This window comes from Stegodyphus dumicola, chromosome X1 (genome assembly GCF_044657685.1).
Source record: "Stegodyphus dumicola isolate Sdum_Otavi_A_Nest chromosome X1, ASM4465768v1".
NCBI lineage: Eukaryota > Metazoa > Arthropoda > Arachnida > Araneae > Eresidae > Stegodyphus > Stegodyphus dumicola.
The window spans coordinates 102,687,744-102,711,907 of record NC_140780.1 but is presented as its reverse complement, the minus strand read 5'-3'; the positions used below and the strand labels follow the sequence as shown (position 1 = coordinate 102,711,907).

The 24,164-nt window shown below is 30.5% G+C and overlaps 1 protein-coding gene across 2 annotated transcripts in view; it reads right to left on the bottom strand.

Moving 5' to 3' along the window:
• The window catches only part of Ras64B (ras-like protein 2), a 51,873-nt gene extending 30,009 nt beyond the window's left edge, over positions 1-21,864 (bottom strand). Inside the window, exons 1-4 of one of the 2 annotated variants that reach the window (XR_004758586.2) lie at positions 21,516-21,864; positions 15,591-15,678; positions 10,523-10,625; positions 9,757-9,865 (exon numbers count right to left, since the gene is read on the bottom strand). Coding sequence is in view for 1 of the 2 variants with exons in the window: in XM_035362198.2 (XP_035218089.1) it covers positions 9,757-9,865; positions 10,523-10,625; positions 15,591-15,678; positions 21,516-21,632 (417 nt within the window). In the remaining variant the exon portion in view is untranslated. The remainder of the gene's footprint in view (positions 1-9,756; positions 9,866-10,522; positions 10,626-15,590; positions 15,679-21,515) is intronic. The other variant, XM_035362198.2, reaches the window with a different exon arrangement.
• Positions 21,865-24,164: the final 2,300 nt, after the last annotated feature.

Below are 24,164 nucleotides of genomic sequence, written 5' to 3'. Positions count from 1 at the left end.
AACTGGTTAGAATGATTTTAAATAGTATGGACAAGCTACGCCATCTATTGAAATCTTCTAATACTAAAGCCTCTCTTTCAATATATTAAAAATACGGGCAAATCAAAATAAGAAAGGGGGAAATATCGATGCATGTACACCCTACGGGCAAACCAGATATGCCCAATGATAAGTAGCCCGTACACTGTACGGGCAAACCAGTTAATGGGTTAATGCCTGCAGAAGAAAGTGCAAAACAGTAACATGTCCATTGACAGCTGATATTTTGCTTCATTTAATGAAGTGATGCTATCAGATTTTTTATTTATTATCCTACTGATGAATGAAATTTAAATTAATGTACTGATGTTAATTTAATGTACTAATTTTAATGTACTGATGTAAAAAATTGATGGTTGGTTTGGTTTATCTGATTATAGAAAAGCACTCAAGGGCCATCTGCCTAAACGAATGGATGCCTTTGTGGAGGACCTTTTAAGGGAAAGTGGTACACATACACATCACACATGGGGAAACCCACAAAAATGCCCATGCAGCCAGGACATTTCAGGATTCAGACCTCAGAGACTTTACCGCTTGGCCACTAGTAGGAGATGGAAATTTAATTTAAAATTATGTGCTGATATACAGGTAATTTTGATTCAAGTACTTTATAAAGCTATGATTCTGTATACCATTTTCTTCTTTTCACACACCAAAATGATTTACCTTCTTATCCCCAAGGACAATATTTTTATTTAGTTACAACAAATGCTAACCTCTTTTAAATACTGAATTTTTTAAACAAAATAAAGGAGAAGGGAAACTCATCTACACACTGAAAGAACCAAGAATCATATAAAAGAATATATTTTCTCTTGAATACAATATCAAAACAGTTACAAAAAAAAATATCAATGTTCAAATTTATGGCTGCTAATACAAAATTTTGTATTAATAATAAAAGTTATGTAAACAATAACTAAGATTTTTAATTCAATCCTTTATACACTTGGACTTGCATTACAATTACAATCTTTACATGAATAGTAACTCCAAAAAAGTCTGCTATCGTTTATAACAATATATTGCACAGTACTTGGGGAGGGGAGGGAGAATGAAGTAAAAAATGGCATTAAAAGAATATTTTATATAAAAGATAACTTCTCATTCAAAATATATTTTTAAAACACAGCCACACAAAAACTCATACTTTTAAATATATAGATAGCACTAACAATAAGCAAAATTTTATTTTTTAAAGCCAGATGTGCCACTTGAATTAGAAATTTTATATTGCACTTCAAATGAGGTTACATTAGGTTAACTGATTTAGGCAAAGTGATTCAAGGGCTTTTGTGGATGACTTTTTAAGGAAAATGGCTTGTACATTACAGATGGGGAAAACTCCCATGCAACCAACTTGCTTGATAGGATTCAGACATGGGCCAAACTATCAGCATTCAACAACTTGGTCATGAGGGCACTTCCTTCAAATGAAATGTGAATAATATTTGCAAATACTGAAGCAATGACAAAGACAATGACAGAAGACAAAATTACATGAAATCACATATGTGATTACTAAACAGGTATAATGATCTATAACAGTAATTATTACCATAAATAACTATCTGCAAACTTCTGCATAGTCACAGCATATTTTCCTATAAATTTAAAAAATAATCCTAAGATGATAAATAGCTCATTCTTTTATATCTTCTGGTGAACATATTCTGAGACACAAAGCACAGGAAAAAAAACTATTGTTTAGAGGACTAGTTAAATAAATTAAGGAAAATGAAAATTTAAAAGAAGCAAATCACTCAAGCAAATGAATGTTACGATTCACAGAACCATGGCCAAGTATGAAAAAGAAAATAACATGAAGTAACATAGGATAGGACACAGAAGGATAAAGAATACATGGAATATTATGAAAACTCAAATTCTGACCTACAAGTGTTTTATGATACTTTTTTCAGTTACATGAACAACCAAAAGATGATAATCACATTCTTGCCATATTTACCCTTGTAATCTTTCTTTTGCACCAATAATAATGGGTAATAGTAATACCAATAATAGTGGGAGTTTTTATAACATATATGTTTGTATAAAAATTTAGCGCACAACAAAATAACTTACACATAATCATACAGAAACAAAATACATGATTTGAGATCTGATCACCAAGAAAGTTAGCTGTTTAAGTTGTCAGATCTACTGACAATAATTCAAGGCAGCAGAAGTACTTAAAAGCACTGCTGGGAAAACATGATGAACATTTTGATGACAATTTGATTTTCTTTCTTGTTCAATACATAACATGTAAATATATAATTAACCGATGGGTATACTAAGCCACATGAATTCAACCCACCCTCAAAAAATCTTCTATGCATCAACAAATCCTGCAGCAAGAATAAAAGTGATACAAACTTAATTGCAGTCAATTTAAATTGCCCAGCAATGCTGCCAATTTGAATAATCTACTAACACATTTAATAAAACAATATTTACAAAAACTCGGAAGGGTTTCAGATTTTAAATTACGTATAAAGGAGCATTTTTTAATGTTTTGTATCTTACCTTTATTTATTAAATGCATACTTGCCAACCTATGACACTCAAAAATCAGGAGATTCTTTTTAAGAAATCAGGAGATTTTTCACAATGTTAAAAAAACTTTTTAAATGATAAAAATGTACTTTTTAATAATGAATTAACTTTAAATAGTTACTAATTCTTAAATGCAAGCAACACAAAAATACCTTACACATAAAAAAAAATTTAGTACTTGCGTCGTTTAAGGGGGGGGGAACCATACTTTAATCAGTTTTCGTACAAATGTTATGAACAGTGGCAGATTTTGCTTTCATTTAAAAAGAAACTTCATAATTTTGTTCATAGCAATTGCTATGTAGGCCTGCTTTAGCTAATAAAAGTTTTATTGATGTGTGATCACTAATATTAGATCTAAATTTAGTCTTCATTTTCGCACACTGAAAATCCTCTCACATTCTGCATTACTATGGGGGAACTTTCAAGATGGCCAACATAATTCTAGACAGTTCAATATATTTTAAAATTCCATCAGAACCTTTCAGTTTTTCAATTAAACTCCACTGGACTGGTGACAGGTGCACCTTTTAACCACCTAGCTGATTTTATAACTTCATCCAGTTTTCTAATCGTAAACTACAAAATTGCGACTGCAATATTATCAATGGCAACATGAATATCATCATCTTTCATGACTAAATGAAGTAACACAGGAAATCTGTTCAAAAAGTACTTTATATCAGAAAAAGATGCATTTGCTAGAGCAGAAAAATCAGCAACCTTAGCATGCAAAATCACTTCATCGTTGACTGGAAATTTATGTAGTATGTAATCACATACTCGACAGAAGTAACTTCTAACATAAAGATAAAACTTATTTTTGTCTTCTGAAAGTTCTACTTTTGTAGTTGCAGCTCCTATTACCAAATCTTCATTTTTCTTCTGATTTTTCTATTTCACTATAAATCACACCATATACAAAATTACAAGGCAAAACACAGACTGGTTTTACAAATTTTGATAAAATGTCTTTAAACAGATCATAAATCATTGATTGCAAAACATGAATTAATGGAATTCTGCTTTGTAGAACTGTGTTAAGAACATCGAATGATGGCAAAATGAATTGTAAAAAAAAAAAGCAAAATGCTTTGTTAAGGTCCGAAGAAAAAACATAAATATTCGTTCTTCACAAGACAAACATGCAGTAATCGGAAAACGTTTCGTGTGTTGAGCAATTTTTTTATTTTGAGAAAAATTTGTATCAGCTTTACGCTTATATTTTGTGGTATTATTTTGAGAACAGCCAGTTGAATTGGTGAATGGTGGAGAAATTACTTTATTTTTCTCAAACCTATTTTTAACAATCGAAGCAGTAACTACATCTCCATTTACTTTAGGTATTTTATAACTTTAAATAGAGCCTTTTATTTTAAATCTCGAAGCATTTACTTCTTCTTTAAAAAATGCAAGAAGTGGGTTCCATTGATCGAGGATTCTAGATAAGCATTTCTTTAAAGACAGCCAGCATGTACACACGTTTCAAAATTTTTCTTATTTCAGTATTATGCAGCTGTTGGAACTGTTTCAATTTTCCCTTCCTTTTAGAAATCCTTTCAAGATAATAATAAATATCAACAATGTGTTTATCCACATTTATTGGTAAAGAAGCTACTCCTTTTTCAGCGGCTAAATTTAAGAGGTGACAGGTGCAACTTTTAATCTGCAAATCTGAAATTTCCTTTCTTTTAAGATGCCTGCAACACCAATCTTCAAGCCTACCATTACTGGTGCATTATCGGCATCAAGTGCTAAGCAATTATCCAGAGGGACTGCATTTTCCTTTAAAGTTTTCATAATTAGCTGTGCTATATTAAAGCCTGACGAATGTCCTTCTAAAGTGAGGACAGAAAGTAAACTCTACTCAATTTCTGAAGACTCTAGATTAAAAAAAGAAACAACAATTGGATACAGTTTTGAATCGGTATCATTACTTCCATCCGTAGAGAGGCAGAATGTAGCTGTTTTAATGCAATCAGTAACTGAAGATTTATTTTTCAAACCCATTTTTTTAACAATTGCACCTGTTTTGGTCCTTGCACTTGAGTATTTCTTAGCGATTTCACCATCGGGAAACATTTTTCTAAATAAAGCTGCAGCGTGATACAATGCATTCAGCGGCAGGTTGTGCTCCAGTAAAAAAGCAGAGAACAGACATTGTACATTCATAACTTTTTAGTCCTTTGTTTCCGAAGAAAAATTTAATTTTTCGTTTTTTTTTTTCAAAACTACTCATGTTGCCCTTGAGTTTTTGTGTACGCACATGTTTGAGAACATCCGCCCTTCCACCATGCGAAATCGAAAAATCACAACAACAGGCGGTACACACCGCAAATTTATTACATTTCCTTGAGGAAGTAATGGAAGGAAGTCAAATGTGTACGATTTTTGAAACGTACATGAGTATTTCACCTTTCTCGCAAACATAACAAAAGATGATAATTTCTAAAACTATTTCCCGAAGGCACGTGTACTCACACAACTCAGGACAAGATGAATAAAATAACTAAAGAACATCCAAATAAAGCTTGCTTTGTGCTCATTGGCTAATATATACCAGATGACACGCAGTGGAGCTCGATGCCCATTGGAGAACGACGTTTCTTGATACGTATATGCTTTCACTCACAAAGCAGTTCTCATCTGATTCACAAGGTTTTGTTTTAGATATAATCTAGAGAAAATTCAATTGCTTTCAGACATCCAAAATCACTTTATTTATTTTTTATAACGAAGTATTAAGCCAAGTTCCATAAAAATCGTGAGAAATTTTAAGAATAAGAAAAAGTCAGGAGAAATATATTGTAAATCGGGTTGGCGGGAGAGCTGTCGAAAATCGGGAGAGTTGGCAACTCTGTAAATGTCATGATAAAAATGTATCTCCCCCCTTCCCTGTAGAATGTTGCCATTGCTTGCTTTTAAATTGTTGAGTTTGTTAATCAAAAGTTCGTTAAAGTTTTACAAAAATATGAAATTGATGATAAAAAAAAATTTCCAAATTTCAAATTTGAGCCTTTCAGATGGCCATAATCCATAATTGAAGTTCAAAACTGGATGGCTCTAGGTACCGTCGCTTTATCACAATGCGAGAAACATACATACATTTATGCAGATTCTTCATTATTTTTTTTATTCAAATACAGGACAATAGTATTTACTGGCAATGATTTGAAAAGTGATACAGCCTTTTAAAGTTTTCAATGAAAAATCGCAAAACGAAAATAATTTCGACGCAAAATCGCAAAACGAAAACAATTTCAACGCAAAATTGCAGCGAATCTTCAGGGACAAAACCCCTTTGGACTAAAAATTAACTTATTCTAATAAGATACACAACATATGTCGTTACGGCAAAAAAAGTAAAATTAGAAACATTGAGAAAGTAAAATTAGAAACATTGAGAAAGTAAAATTAGAAACATTGAGAAAGTAAAATTAGAAACATTGAGAAAGTAAAATTAGAAACATTGAGAAAGCAATTGTTATTCAACACATGCAAAAATTTCTACATTAAAACATCATTTGCCAAAATTTTGCACAAATTAATACCAAAATGTTAAGATCCCTAAAACCAATAACTTCCAGTTTTTCATCAATTTCCTTTTTAAAATTTCATTTTTTAGAGGTATATGCATAATTTCAAACAAATATAATCTCAAAATACACTGTGAAAAGACAGGGATGCAAAAACATATATCGCTCAGATATTTTCATACAAAAAGCACAGTGCTTTTGTGTAGGAAATGGCTTATCAAACAACTGTATGACACAGCTGCTTGTATGCACTGCAAGGTTACTAACCCAAAATATTAATCACCATTTTATATAATACAGCAGTGATTTGGTTTGGTTTACTTGATGATGGCAAAGCACTCAAGTGCTATCTGCCTAAGGGAAGCAATGTCTTCGTGGAATACTTTCTAACAAAACTGGCTTGTACATGCATTACCAAGGGGAAAACCACGAAAATGACCATGCAGTCAGCCCATTCATGAGATTAGAACCTCGGATTGAACTACCAGTATTCAACGACTTTACTGCTCGGCTGCTGGTGGCCTAAATATACCGATGTAAATGCATTTTGAATGCATATGTTTGCTTCATATCAAAACCAGGGGTTATTGCAGCTTCATTTCAAAAATCCTGAAAACTACTGTAGAGTATGAAAAACTCAGATAAATCAGAACATGAATGTAATATGCTTACATGCAAGCATGCATTACTTTTAAATAATTTCATTATAAAACAAAAGTATATTTTTTAAGTTTATTAATTTATGTTTCACTACTTTCACAAAGTTACCTGTTTGTTTTCTCAACATTTATAAAAATAAATGCTAAGTTTAGATTGTTTTGAGGGAGGCTCAGATTCTAGGAACTGCATTTGTTTTATTTTGCTTTGCTTACAACTTACAGCACAATCAACAAGACATTCTGCTATAAACAATGGTGTTTCACTTAATTCTTTGATTAAAACCTGAAGAATGCATATTAATAGATGGTGGAAATGAAGAACTCATAGCAGGGAAAAAACATAACAAATATGAAGAAAGCTTATGAAATGTAAATTATTTTATTAACTTGTCCAGCTATTCAATAAATTATTCTTAAAACTTTACTAATAGGCTCTTGAGAAGGATTTTCTGATCCAAAAATTTCACATATTTTTTGTTTAATGGCAATAAATAATATCAGGGATGTATATACACAACTCTTTCATAATACAGTACAAAGTCTTTACTCCGGATGTCCATAATCAGGACCTCAAAGCTACAAACTTTCTGTGCATGAGTAAACGCAAAATGCTTTATGCATGTGCGTTTAATGTATAACGGACGGTATAAGCTAGGCTAAAATTATCTATTTCAGTTAATGTTGCAGATTGTGTTGTTCCTTAATCTTCTAATTGGATTCGGCTTATTATTTTTTGCAGACTGTTATAGCAATATTATAAAAAGTAAGCTTGAACTTTCGATTATGTCAAAAAGAGTTTCCGATTCTGAAGCTGCCAAAGAATCTACAAAGCAAAAGCATGTTTCGATGTCCTTCAAACAAATTGTGGAATTGCTGCAAAAAAATGGATAAAGGCATGAAGAAAGTGACAGAGAGGTTAGTGAAAACAAAAAAATGTTGATCGACAAGTTAGTCGGTATTCTCGGCACAGCAATTACAGGACTTCAGCAGCAGAACTTTGTAATAGAACAAGAAATTATGTCTGTTTATAGAATTAAAGAGAAAGTATTAGCACATAAAACGAAGCAACTTAAACAACTTACACTAAAAGAAATGTTTAATAACGTAAACAAATAACTATCAAGCTTTTTTTATATAAATTTTAATACTCTTTAGATCATAATTGCTCTGTATTTCATAAATTACAGTTTCATATTTTTAATTTTATAATTTCTGAATGCCATCTTAAAAGATTTAAATTGATGATCTATAATCAGGAAAAAACCTTAAATCCGGAATCGCCGATTTACTTTTCATTAATGTAGTAAAAATGAATTATAGCAAAGTACCTGCAGGTACTGTACCAACATCAGGTTTAAGTTATTGAAATTATGGAACTCTTTGCCTTAGTAGTAATAACTTTCAGGCAGACTTCTGAAGGAAGAGTGGTTTGTGGTGATAAAATCACAATTATCTACCAAGAGGCATGCTATCATGTATTTTAGATAGCATATGTATCAGACTGTATTTATAATACACTTGAGGAAACCCACAAGATGCATTTATATAATTAAAACGTTCTTGTTAACTACAATCAAACTCTTATCAACAATGAATGTTTTGTAGTTCAGCCAATAATCTGCTGTTACATTGACTGCAGTATGAATAATTGCTTACAAACAGCTGTGTTGAAGACACAAAAGGTAATGAATGATATTTCATGTTTTATTTTCCCTGTAAAATCTGGAACATGCTGGAAAACTAGATATCAATAGTATAAGCAATATGAAATTATTTTATGTTCAACCATGACAAGAAGCACTGTACACAGGAAAGTGCTTACTCCAAGTATTTCCATGCATACCGTTTAATGAAACTTCAAACAGCTGTGGCTGAAGTATAGCACCAAAAATGAACTGTTGCTACTTTAAAGCATAGTAAACCATTCTGCAAACATGCAAAAATTACTGCTGAAATTTTACTGCAGGCAAATACAATTTTCAAATTAAAAGAATAGAACAAATTGCAAATCTTAAATATTATAAGAATAAGGAAGGCACTAGAACATGACACTACCAACAGCCGTTCAATAAGCTGCACAGTTAATACAAGGCATGGGTGACCAAACTCTGGAACACTGCCTGTATATTCTAATTGTATTGGACTAATGCAAAATGATACGTGTTTACCATTTCCATGTTAGTCAGTACCTCCAGGTTAAAATTTTGCCCAGTGTTCTTTTAAACACTTCACCTCATCCAGACTTTTAACCTATACATCTTATCACCTTAAAAGCAAGTATTTAAGATATTTACATATTTCTACTTAAAACTTTTTGTTAGTTTGTCATATATCAAGCATATTAAAAGCTCATTTAAACATCTGCTTTAATTGCAATTAGAAAACATTTTTAAAAAATTATAAAAACATGATTTAATAATATAACAGGTAGATTTAGGCACAAGCAGAACCTAGGCAATTAATTATTAAAGATTTAAAAAATAAAATATACACTATATTTTTTTTTCAGACAGTAAAATTCTGAAGTCTTCAATAAATAAAAATTTTTATTTTTTTCAAATCACTAATTATTGGGTGTAAGAAGTTTCGAGTGACAAAATAAATGCTTGTAAATACAGCTAGAATATACAAATCTTCCCTCAAAATTTCACCAGTTTTGGATAAATGAGCTTTAGTTTGGTTTATTAGGCCTAAGAGGAGGGATGCCTTAGTGCAGGACTTTCTAAGGAACACTAGATTGAATGTATATGCCATTACACATGGGGAAAAGCATGAAAACCATGCAGCAAGCCCATTTACCAGGATTCGAATCTTGAACTGAATTACCAGTGTTCAGCCCTTTACCACTCGGCCACTTTTGGGCCTTGGATAAAAGAGAATAACAGAGCCAAAGAAATAGAACGCCTAGGATCATCATTAACTTAAATCTGCCATGATGTATTATATTCAAATGTACTTACCACACGCTGAGATTCCAAATCACATTTATTAGCTACTAATAACATAGGAAATTCATCACGGTCTTTTACTCTAAGAATCTGTTTATGAAACTTGTACATTTCATCAAGACTGCAGAGAAAGAAAAATATAACATTTACAATAATAAAGCTGCACTTACATCCCCCCCCCCACACAAGAAAATTCCATTACTAAAAACATTGCAAACAAATTTCAAAATAAAATACATATTCATTTTTTACATTAAAGAACAAAATAAAACTACTTTCTTAGCACAGTTCATATACTTCACAGCGTTAACATTATACACATGGTATTAATGGAAGAGCAATATTGTAACTGATAATCATAAGGATAAAAAGAAGGATTTCATACTTCAATGGCAGTATTCTCTATTGAATAAATGTTACATCAAACAAATGTGATTAATATAATGTGATTAAATATATAAATAACTTTAATAATGAAAGGTGCTGAACTACCAATTTGAAATGCAATATCTCAATAGTAACCTGCATTAACAAAATCAAGTATTTTTTAGCACTTAGAACTTCAGAAAAATGAAGAAAAAAATTTAAGCTAAATCAAAAAATATATATCCTAAAATTGAATTAGAAAGAAAAACTATTTCCTGCAAAATACAAGAGATAAGCAAAATTATTTCAATGCTAAAAATTCATCCAAGAAAAGGTCATCAAAGCATATTTTAATTTATTAAAAAAGTTAACAGACTTTTAAAGGAATAAAAGCAAGCAAAAATAAAAATACCTGTTACTATCAGTAACTGAAAACACCAATAGAAATCCTTCTCCAGACCTCATATACTGTTCTCTCATAGCACTGAACTCCTCCTGACCTGCTGTGTCTAAGACTACATAAATATAAGAAAATTAATTGAAAGCTTAACAATACATAGACACGCACACATCTATCTATTTATATAAAGATGCATAAATGCATATGCACATCTTATATGTGCATGATGTGCTTTATATGTTACCTTGCATATTTCTCATCTTATGCACGTGCATAAGATGAGAAATATGCAAGGTACAATTCTAATTCTTAAGAGAACTGTTTTATTCCTGGGACCGGAGTCATTGCTTAATGTTTTGGTAAACTTACCAAGATACTGGTTCATATGAAGTCACCAAAGTTACCTTTCAAAATCTTTACAATGTTTACTTTTTTAAAAAGTAAAGGAATGTCTTTTCAAAATTGGCAACAAGAATTATAAATTCTTAAGATGTGTTTTGCACTTGTGTTTTTACTATTATTGTATTTACCATGGATGTGAAAATTTGGGACTTACCTTATAATGAAAAATCTTCTATATAATTTCTTCAGGAAGGAAAAATTATTCACTGTGAAAGAAAGTGCACAAGAAACCATAAAATGAAGCTCTACTTCAATTCAAAGGAAGCACCAAAATGGAGATTAAGATATGACATGCCAAGGAAAAAAGGATTACATTCATAAAACTGGTTTGAAGTATCAAGAATCAGATCTCAATGGCAATTCATTTTATTTATGTACGGTGTTTAGAATTAACACCACTAAATTTTGTCAGTATGAAATTAATATGAATCAATGCACTGTTGTTGATTGGAAGTTATAAGGAAAGTATATTTCCATGCATTAATGCCTAGACCATCAGTTAAAATAGGCACCACTGGAAGTATTGGTCGAAGTTCATGAAGGTATGTTTTCGCGTAGAAACAACAATGCTGGTTGTATCCTTCTGCTCCAGAGGGTGTGAAGCAGGATTTGCCGTGAAAATGAAAGTCACTTTCAGTCACTGTGCCTATCCACTCTGCCAGAACTTTGCTTAAATTTGCAGAAGAAAATATTATTAATGGCACTATAATGTACTCAGATTGTTGGAAAAGTATAAGACTGAAGAATAAAAAGAGGCCGAATTTGAACATCTCTGCATTAACTTAAAATATAATTTTATCAATCCCGATACTGTCTGTCATACGGTGATACAGTCATTGAAAGGTTCTGGTACAATGCAAAATGGTGAAATAAACTTCAATATGGAACTGACCGTAACTAATTAGATTCTTATTTAATTACGTGCTGACAGCAACGTCCTAAAACACAAATGTTTCCTAATATTTTAAACGATATTCACAGTTTCATGCCTCTACTAACCGTTCCCCCACCTCCCTAATTGCTTTGCCAAATTGCTTAATTTACATTACACATTTCTAATTTTAAGTTATTTTTCCCCTTGCACTTTTCTTTAACTTAATCGTATTTTAAATAGTTTGGTGATTATTTTTATGCCTTGAATTTTTTTTCCAGATCATCAGCATTCAGCAATATCCAAATCCGGTCCCATTAACAGAACAGTACCCTTAAGTAGTATTAGTCCCTTACATCTCCTTTCTAATTCAGTTATTTCCCTTTTCTAACCTAAAAACAGTAATGTTCTTATAATAATTCTTTCCTAAAAGCACCACTTCGGAATTAATTCCCATTATATAACTCTTACATCATGCAACTGACACACACTGCGCAAAAAAAAAAAAAAAAAAAAAAAAAAAAAAGGGACAGTTCTATATCTCCCGTTCTACAGGGCCGATTGACAAAATTCAAATTGCGTTTTTCATGTCTCGAAAGTGCGACTTAGGATATATATTAGATTTATATATAGCATTTTTCTAACATAGGTATTTTGAAACAAAATCAGACCTTTTTCTGAAATAACATACAATGTTTTTTCTATATTTCGATTCTATGACTCAGATTATGCCTAGATATTAAATTTTGTAAAATCTAGTGCGAAATTTAGCGAGAAATTCAAAAATTTAACTTGGCTCATTTTTTTCAGTTTGCGCCAAGAATAATTCACTTGACGAATTTCTTAATACATGGCAACCAATTTTCTTTTCCTTCCATTATGACGGAACAGGAAAAAAAGCACCTCGTTCCTATCTTTTCACATTGTGCATGAGTGAAAAAGAAGTCACTTTATTTCTATTTCCAAATAATTTTAGCAAAATGTCTAAACCACATTTGTTGTTTTATCGCTTTCAACAAATATGCCAAATTTCAAAATGAGCCAATATATAAATTCCCGTATATCTTCGGAATTTTTAAATAAAAAACTGTGATTTTTTGCAGGTACGCTTAGAAATACGTCTACTTTAAGATGATGGTAAAATTTTTATAGATTATAATTCAAAATTTTTTTTGAAAAATTTATAAAATTTATTTAATAATACAAATTTTAAAAATAAATCATAAAAAATGGGTGGATTTTATTTGGAACGAACCTGAATTTCGAAATATGAAAAGAAGAATCAAATAAGTTTAATTAAAAAAGAGAGATTATTAAATACATACCAAACTCAATTAACATTGAGGAGCTAAAATTTTGAAAGCTAATTTTTTTAAAACTACTTGTTCTTCGATTTTTACAAAACTTGGTAGTTTGACGTAATTTGAGCCGTAGAATTGAAATATGGAAAAAAATTAGTATGTTATTTCAGAAAAAGTATGATTTTGTGTCAAAATACCTACATTAGAACAATGCTGTACATAAATCTAATACATATCCTAAGTCGCTCGAATTTCATTAATCGGCCTAGTAGAACGAGAGATATAGAACTGTCCCCCCCCCCGCAGTGTACTTATGTAACAGCGTAAGTGAAATCGGAGTCTTTTAACCAATAGTAATAAATAAATTTTCAAATATTTTAAACAATTAATAGGAATCATAAATTTGCTATTCTTAATTTAGTACCAATCTTTATACCATCAAATGCATCACTTCTATATGCTGTTAACATGTCTGTCACCGATTAAAATTATGCGAATATCTAAAACGCAAGTTAATGATTATGAAATAGTGGGTACATGTCTACCACCAATTTAGATGAGTATGTTTAACCTTTTGACAGGTTTCATCTCCCAGATGAAAGCTGCAAAATTCCATTTAAAATACATACAATTATGCCTTTTACTTCTCTAAATGTATAACAGATGGCAGCACTATCATTCATTCATAGAAATAATGTAAAATAAATATTCTTTGCAGGTCTAATTTTTGAGCAGTTTTTTTTTTTTCCCCTTTAATTTCTAATGCCATTTAAAACATTTGAACGACAACTTTTGGTGTTAGAATGAATATTTTTATGTGAAATTTTCCTTTTCTAATAAAAAATTATTATTTGAATTCATATATATTAATTAAGCATGGCTGAAATTAAAAGGTGGGACAAATACGTCCCAACGCGCATGTAGGAACTGCTGCTAATAGATGGGAGCACCATTAAAATATTTAAAAATTAAAGTATCTAGTTCATTTTATATGTTGATAATGCAAATTTATATTTCTTAATAAATTGCAATAATGTTAAAACTTGAAAAATTTTTAGTATTTTTTCCAAAAGAAATGAAAATATAACTTTAACATGAAATGACATCGAATACTGAATGGATATGCGAGTGTGATACACCACAGAAAAATATCCTCAGCAGAGGAAAGAAAGGTGAAATGTAAATAATCATGACGGCCTTCTAAATATCTTCCTTTTCAAACATGTAGCAAACAAAGTACTGGAGCGAAAATATTCTCTGTTTCAAATCTCTTATGAAATCATTAAAAAATATCTAAAAACTCGTACAGAGAGCTTTTGTTTAAATTATTTAGTTTTTTTTTTAAATATTTTATTTTGCAAATATGATCAATATCTTCTACATAATAATTCAAAAACATTTTTTATATCTTGCATTTTCATTTGGTTGCTAAAACTAGCACTTTAGATAAAGCATGTTAGGAGAATTTACGCTCAGGCAAAGATGCCATTTTATTGCTCTAAATGCATGGTGGGACAAGTGGTATCCCACCACATCATAACCTTAAAGGTTTACCTGTTTTTTTTACATGAAATAACATTGTATTAGGGGCTAGTTATCTATGTGTAAAGTTATTTTTTCCAAAAAAAAATTTTTTTTTATGCACCGAACCTCAAAGCTTTAAAGAGTAAACAGCATGCCCACAGATGTCCTTTATTTGGCCTTTAATTTTGAAACAATCACTCACAGACATATATTTCAAATTACAAAAAAAATGTTTTAATATGTATGTTTTATCATTTTTTAATTAATTTTGAAAAAGTTACAAAATCTAACATTTTATATGTTTATAAAGGAAAATATTACACTCATTACAAAAAGTTTAACCACAGTATAAAAAAGTTCACCATTCGCTATTGATATTTTCCCCCTATGAAAATGCTTCTTTATGATATGTAACCTATCATTAATAAAATATCTGTTTGATGTCCATAACATTAGCTTCCATATTCAGCACATAAAATTTTCCTTTTTTTTTTTTAACCCCTCACCTTCTTAGAAAATTCCCATTGCTAGCCAAATGTCTGTTACACTCATGTCATAATCACATTAGTGGCTAAAAGATTTATATTCAAATAAAAATACTGAAGCTGAGTTTTGCTAACACTTAAAAAAATATTTGATATTATTACCGTCAGGATTTTGCACTGCCAAAACATTTTATATCCATAACCACCACTCGCTGCAATGTGTGTGTTTGGGGGAGAAATGCAGACAGTATATAATGGGTACAAAAGAAATAAAATCCCCATTAGTCTACAGTCTGAAGAAAGGTTTCCCAAATGAGAGGAAAAAAATGACTCATTTAAACCTTCTTCTCCATTAAACCATTACTCTGGCACTTACAAAGAATTGGTTTTCAGAGAACTCATTAACTCTATCAAACATAACTTTGGCTTTGAAATCTACAAGTAATAGTTATAAAGGATTAAATTTACATATATTCAGTTTTAAAAAATTTACTCACTATCTAAGCGTGCAACTTGTCCATCTATGACACACTGCTTAGTATAAGAATCTTCAATAGTAGGGTCATAATCTGTGACAAAGTAAGACTGCAAGAAAAAATAATTGAGAAATTACCTATGCATATCAACAAAACATAAATATGTTTAAAAAAAATTAAGATGGAGCACAGAAAATACTTCTTAGGTATTTTTAATATGTGACATCTGACTATCACTATAAGCATTACTGCTCATAAAGCAAAGCAGATAGAATGCATGTAAGTAAGCCACTTCAATATTTATGGGAAAAATTCAATAATTCAGATGGATAAAACCTTTACTGCTAAATCAATTGATAAAAATAAATTATTATATCAAGAGAGAAATTACTAGAACTTGCACATATTTTACAAATCAGTAATTACTATCAACTTTATTTACATTCTAACACACAATTTCATATTTGTAAAATATTTACATACAGGAAAGTATGACTATATTTATGCACCATGCTGAAACAAAAATTTTCGAAGGGCCGCTATGAAAGGAGTACTTTTGTAGCTCTGTGATTGATTTTTCTGCAATTCTAACATAACCAAATACCTAAATATATGATTCTATAACCAATAAAATGATGAAATGTTAAGTTAATGATAAATAATGAAATGTTATTTTATGAAAAAGCAGCTCATTATGTTAGCTTTAATGATTTTACTTTTCTCTTACTCTTAATCTGCAAACATTAAAAACATTCCAGGATTTAAAACTTAATTCCTTATACATTTATACTGCTTTGAAATTAATAAATAAATGGCAGAATGTTAAAACACTGCAAAAAGATAATAGCTGATTACATCTTAAACACAAGTTCTCTCTTCATTTTAATGCCAAGCACTATTTCCTTTTATTTCAGGTGAACAAAATTCAAGTACTAAAAAACAGCAAAGACGCACTGCTAAAATTTAAAACTAAGTATTCCTTGAAGATCAGTACATTTAGTTTTAATAAAATAATCTATATAGAATAACAATTTTATGCATAAAAATCTCATTCATCTTTACTTGTTATAAAACAGTATTTCCATTCCAGTAACTCTTAATTTTACACTGCTGGTGATTCACTAATACATCTGTGCTTTTAAAAAATCGTATCTTAACCTTCCTTACTATTTTTTCAACATTCGGTATCAAATATCGGTTGATCTTTGAATTATGGTAACTTGGCGATTTTTTGGCGAAAATTTGGCGACCAACTCTGCTACAGCAAACCTCTACTTTTTTTATTTTCCACCATTTTGTCTTCACGAAGTAAAGACATATTTCTTTTCTTTTTATTTACTCAACACTTTTCCCAACAATCTACTAGCCGAATTACACTTATGCTAGAAATTTTATGTAACAAAACTGCTTAATCATGACAAATATTAACTGCAAAATTGGGAAAAAGTGCACAAACTCCTTGTGCGTTTTTCCGAATAGCACATACACATAAACCATTTCCACGTCGACTTATTTTTACTTAAAAAAAATCCCAGAATTGCACAAAAATGGCATTGCACACACTCTTAACTTTATCCATCTACACTGCCATTTTCTCATAAATTACAAAAATTTGCACGAAAATGCAGGAAAATTTTCTTAATCTTTAAACTCGGTAAAAAGCACATATATGAAATTACCTGATCGCGAAAAAGTATATACCCTTTCCAAGAATGAACATTTCCACGTATAAAATAAATAAAATATCCAAAAGCTTTTACCTCTAAATTATCTATTATATTATAAACGTCACCAACCAATTTATACGCAAACATTAAAAATAGTTACAAATACTTAGTGTCAAATATTTAAATTATTTCCGTACAGGTTTACTTCAACTGAAACGTATACCAAATTCCTACAAACATAAAATTCACAAAATAACTATCATTTAAATAAAATATCACTAAACCATGTACACGTCGACTTATTTTTACTTAAAAAAACATCCCAGAATTGCACAAAAATGGCATTGCGCACACTCTTCACTATATCCATATACACTGCTTTTTTCTCATAAATTAGAAAAATTTTACGAAAATGCATGAAAATTTTCTTAATCTTTAAACTCGGTAAAAAGCACATATATGAAATCACCTGATCGCGAAAAAGTATACACCCTTTCCAAGAATAAACATTTCCAAGTATAAAATAAATAAAATATCCAAAAACTTTTACCTCTAAATTATCTATTATATTATAAACGTCAGCAACGAATTTATATGCAAACATTAAAAATAGTTACAAATACTTAGTGTCAAATATTTAAATTATTTCCATACACGTTTACGTCAACTGAAACGTATACCAAATTCCTACAAACATAAAATTTACAAAATAACTATAATTTAATTAAAATATCACTAAACCATGTACACGTCGACTTATTTTTACTTAAAAAACATCCCAGAATTGCATAAAAATGGCATTGCGCACACTCTTCACTATATCCATGTGCACTGCTTTTTTCTCATAAATTAGAAAAATTTCCCGAAAACGCATGAAAATACTCAACGTATTCCAAAATACTACAAACATATAACTCACAAAATCACGATCATTAAATTAAAATATAATTAAATTAAAAAACACTACTTAAAAAAATATAAATAAGCACATACATTAAATTAATAAAAATTAGATTACAATCCTAATTACAGTTGATCTTTACAATATGGTAACTGGTAGTTTGTCGACATTTTGGAGGTGATAAAGGTTACTACCTGGGACTTTGGTAATAATGTGAGCAGTACTCAGTTCCGATTACGCATTATTTTGTGTGAGGGAAATGAGAGATCATGGGATATGTCATGTGATATTAATGGACGAATTACGGTTCTATAATCGGAAAAGGGGAGAAATCGGGAAAAAATCTGGAAATTTTGTATTTGGCTTTATTCCGTGTTGTGTAAAACAGTGTTCGTGAATTTTTGGATCCCATGGCCGTAACTAAAGTGAATTCGAAACGGGTATTTATGTATGTATTAATTTAATGTATGTGCTCATTTATATTTTAAGTAGTGTTTTTGAATTTAATTATATTTTAATTAAATGATAGTTATTTTGTGAATTTTATGTTTGTAGGAATTTGGTATACGTTTTAGTTGAAGTAAATGTGCATGGAAATAATTTAAATATCTGACACTAAGTATTTGTAATAGTTGCGGTATGAATTCGTTGGTGATGTGTATAATGTAATAGATGATTTAGAGGTAAAAGTTTTTGGATATTTTATTTATTTTATATGTGGAAATGTTCATATTTGGAAAGGGTAAATACTTTTTCGCGATCAGGTAATTTCATATATGTTCTTTTTACCGGGTTTAAAGATTGAGAAAATTGTCATGTATTTTCATGAAATTTTTCTAATTTATGAACAAAAAGCAGCGTACATGGATATAGTGAAGAGTGTGCGCAATGCCATTTTTGTGCAATTTTGGGATTTTTTTTAAGTAAAAATAAGTCGACGTGTACATGGTTTAGTGATATTTTAATTAAATGATATTTTGTGAATTTTATGTTTGTAGGAATTTGGTACTTGTTTAAGTTGAAGTAAACGTGCATGGAAATAATTTAAATTTTTGATACTAAGTATTTGTAATGCTTGCGGTATGAATTCGTTGGTGACGGGTATAATGTAATAGATGATTTAGAGGTAAAAGTTTTTGGATATTTTATTTATTTTATATGTGGAAATGTTCATATTTGGAAAGGGTAAATACTTTTTCGCGATCAGGTAATTTCATATATGTTCTTTTTACCGGGTTTAAAGATTGAGAAAATTGTCATGTATTTTCGTGAAATTTTTCTAATTTATGAGAAAAAAGCAGTGTACATGGATATAGTGAAGAGTGTGCGCAATGCCATTTTTGTGCAATTCTGGGATGTTTTTTTAAGTAAAAATAAGTCGACGTGTACATGGTTTATGTGTATGTGTTATTTTGAAAAACGCATAAGGAGTATGGTATTGCGCACTTTTTCCCAATTTTGCAGTGAATATTTGTCATGATTAAGCAGTTTTGTTAGATAAAATTTCTAGCATAAGTGTAATTCGGCTAGTAGATTGTTGGAAGAAGTGTTCAGTAGATAAAAAGAAAAGAAACATGTCTTTACTTCATGAAGACAAAATGGCGGCGGGAAAAAAAAAAATAGAGGGTTGCTGTAGGACAGTTGGTCGCCAAATTTTCGCCAAAAAAACGCCAAGTTACCATAATGTAAAGATCAACCCTAATTACTTTAAACTAAATCATTGCTAATAACAATTTTCCAATAATACCATTTTAATTTATTTACTCCTTACATTTAGAACACTGCATAAAAATAATATCCTCAAATGATTAAAAATACTAACTTACCTAACTTCAGAATCTTCATTACGTGGCACGCACACTTCCCTACAGAAAGAGTTCCAATCGGCTGCAGTACTACTGCTAATTTCTAAATCCGAAATCCAGTAGTCAACTTATTATTAATTATCACGTATTAAAAATTTAGAATTCACTTTACATAGCGCCATGCAATCCGAAAATTAATCAACACTATTTCACACAACACACAATGAAGCTTAATACAAAATAATTTTTCCAAATTTACCCCCTTTTCCGATTAAAGAACTGTAATTCGTCCATTAATGTCACATGACATATCTCATGATCTCTCATTTCCCTCGCACAAAATAATGCGTAATCGGAACTGAGTGCTTCTCACATTATTACCAAAGTCCTAGGTAGTAACTTTTATCGCCTCCAAAATGTCGCCAAACTACCTGTTACCATAATTCCAAAGATCAGCCCAAATATCTTAATCTTAACTGGTATAAGAAATAAGTTTCATGCAAGTTTGGGGTAAAGAGCAGAATTGTCCACTTATTTGTTTGCTGCTTTTTACAAGAGTAAGAAGATTGGATTTTTGTCAATTTTCTTCGACTTTTGAAGTGCAAATAGGTTGATGTGTACATGGATAAAGTCACGGGAGTGCACAATGCCATTTCTGTGCAATTCTGGGATTTTTTTTTTAAGTGAAAATAGGTCGATGTGTATATGGATACCGAGTATGTGCAATTCTTAAAAACGTGCCAAGCAGTGGGTGATACTGCACTTGATTTCTGCACTGCCCGAGTTTTAATTACAATGCTAATTTAATAGTTCGTTTAAAATAGCATTGAATTTCTGATATTGAAAATTTTTTTGTCGTATCAAAGGAACAATATCCCCATTCACATCACACACCGCATAGGAAAAAAATACGTTTTACTCCCAATACTGGACTTGTTTTAATTAATTTACTTTAGATTTCAATAGTAAAATACATCTGTTATAGTTTTAAGCTACAGTAACGAAATGATAAACGACTCTCAATGCTATAAAATAATCTACGTCTGACTCCGTTCGAAAGACAATACAAATAACTTTATTGAACAATTTCCTTTCACAATCCACCAGAACAATTTTTAAAAAGTTCAAATAAATACAGTGATTAGATTAAGAGTTCACGTGACAAGTGAGAACTGAGTAAAGTGCTAATTATATGAAAATAAAATTACAGAAAAGTAAATACTGAATACAGATACAAAATTTTAGTCAACAATCCTGTTACCATGAAAAGGTCATACAGTATCTTCTATTTTAATACATATAATCTCTCTCTATATACATACACACCATATATACATATAACTTTAAATTTGCTTTTTAAGAATAGAGAATGTTTGTTAAATTAAAAAACATATATTTTACTTTATATACAACTATATAGAGATATATATATATAGATAATGCATATATATATATATATATATATATATATATATATATATAGACGTAAGGAAACCTTACCTATTTGTACATTTTAAATAACTTAGAATGTTAGGAATATTTTTTTTGTTACGTAATATTTTAAATTCCATACCTGTATAAAGCGAATGGTTAATGCGCTTTTACCAACCCCACCACCACCTACAACTACTAATTTGTAGGTTTGTCCAATAGCGTTTGTTTCTGGTGTCCGAGGCATTTTACAGTTCATGTGATTTTCAAGTTCTTTGAAATGAAACTTAACAGTTTAAAAGGCGCAAAAAACACATTTGCGGCATGACTGCTTATTTATGTCTGCTTACAGAACACTCATTCATATCGATAATACGCCAGATTCCGATTACGCATCATTACGCCGCTTTACGATAGAATTCGTAGTCTTTGCTTTATGTCTGTCCTGGTGAGTTGGTCTAGCCGTCCGACTTCGGATGATTTGTCTGGTTGCCTAGCTTAGTATATTTTAATCCCAGTTGCTATTAATGGGCAATTTATGATTGCAGCAGCCGATAGATGACGCTGCAAAGTCATCTGCTTGGTGTAACATACAAGGAGGTTAACATACAAGGAGGGTTTGCAGTTTCGTCCAAAATCGGGAAATGAAACTACAACGAACAAGCGGCGTCCATGTTTGTAACTTCAAAATATTGCAATACGGCTGTGAAACGTACGTGTTTCTAAGCTGTTCCGTGCATGTATTTTCCAGTAAGAATATGTTAAATTTATAATGAAATGCTTCGTTATTGTTAGTTTTTTTTGTTTTAAAGTTATAATGATGATATCCGTAATAAACTATGTACAGAAAATCATTAAGAAATAGTTCAAAATCTAAATGCATGTGCATAACATTACAGCCTTTAAAAAATGATGTTTCTGAGTATTTCGAGAATTTTTTTAGGTTTTAGTAGCAACCTGTTGGGTGTACTTTCCAATTTTTTTCTTTAATAAGTGATATTTCTGATATATTCACAATATTATCATAATTTATTAAAGAATCATTTAGAATCACTTTAATCAGAAATTAATAGCAGATAATTATCTTAAAAAATAGTCACAGGTTGCATTTTTTAAATGAAAGTTTTAAATATATTCTTTTCACAACCTACAACCTCATAACAACAAGAAAATCAATATTAATACAATAAAACAAATTTATGTGAATTCAATGATTTCAGTTTATGCGTGTTTCATATTTATGAATCTCAAAGAAATTACCTTGAATTAAGCTGAATTACAGAAATATACCTCTATAAATTTTTAGATACATCTTTCTACACGTTCAATTGTTTAAATACTTTACTTACTTTTATCTCTATTTTGCCCAGAAATTTGTAAGTTTTTGCAAAAAAAATTTAACAACAGAACAGTTTATCTTAATCAAATGCACAAATTATATTCGTCACTGTTCACAAAATTTAAAAATGAATAATAATTAATACGTAAAGAAAAGCATTGCTTTATTTAACACCTTTACAATTCATAAAAATAGTAACAATTGATTTCTTACTTTTCAAAAAAATTGTAAAACGAATTACCTAAAACATTCAAATTGTGCAGTTTAAATCTTAGCATATGTCATTGTATGTTAAGGAACGAAGACACCAGCTACAAACAGAAACATTTAAATGTATTTAACATATTTTGATTATTATTAAGTCCTTTTTTTTCGCACCTGGAAAGAAAACAATATGATATTGTGATATTTTTTTTACATATTTATCAAATTAAATAAAAAAAGAAAATCAAAACGTACGAGTGAAAAGTAATCCCAGGAATCTTTTCCGAAAACCTATTTGTGCATCCATATGCAACACAAGCTGACATGCTTCAAAAAGAAAAGGAAAAAAATGTTACAATTATATAGACTTCCTTACACAAGTCAGCGATAATAGTAAAATAGCGGCCAAGCTTCACCCTTTGAGTTGACCCTTCCCTCCTTCTATTCTAACCTCCTTGGGAACATATTCCGCGATGAAACTCGGCGGCTCCGTAAGTCTAAGGCGTTGATTCGTCGGTCTAAAGTGTGTACAGTCGACTCCGTAGGTGTACGCTGTTCTAAATGTGCGTTGCAGCAACATATTGAAAAATGAAAAAAGCTGTACAAACTTCAGTGATTTTGGAATTTACGCTAGGTAGACGCGTGAATAATTGCGCAAAAGAAGACGAAGCAAATTTTAACTTAGGACTTAACATAACATAACATAACATTAGTGGCGCTTCCTTCTTATGAAAAGAAGAAAAAGAGCTGAGCCAATGTTGCCCATTTGCTCTTCCGCCATTTGATCATTTGAATCAAAAGTTTTAAATGGTAACTCCCGTGAAAGGTAAATAATAAATAAATAGATAAGATTCCAAACTGACACCAAATATATAGCATCAGCAAAAGATCCCATCTCTAAATTCAGGGTGTCGGTTAAATCGTTAAAACTTCCCAATTTGATAAAGAGGTGATTCAATCCCTCCCAAACCACCAAACGCAAACTCTTGACCAAACATGGGTGCGATGGTGAGTTTAAAATAAAAAATTAATTAATTAATTAATTAATTAAGGAGGGCAGAGGAACTTTCTCAAGCCAAATGGCCAGGTCGTGTATAAAGATTTGATATCTATTTCCAAATTATATTCCAAAACACAGCTATGAGAGGGAAATCCCTGCATAGTTTCTTTTACAAAAAAAAAGAAGAAGAAGAAGAACTCACAGCGCGTCTCAATGCTTGTTTCTTGCGGTTTCAAATTCACCTTACC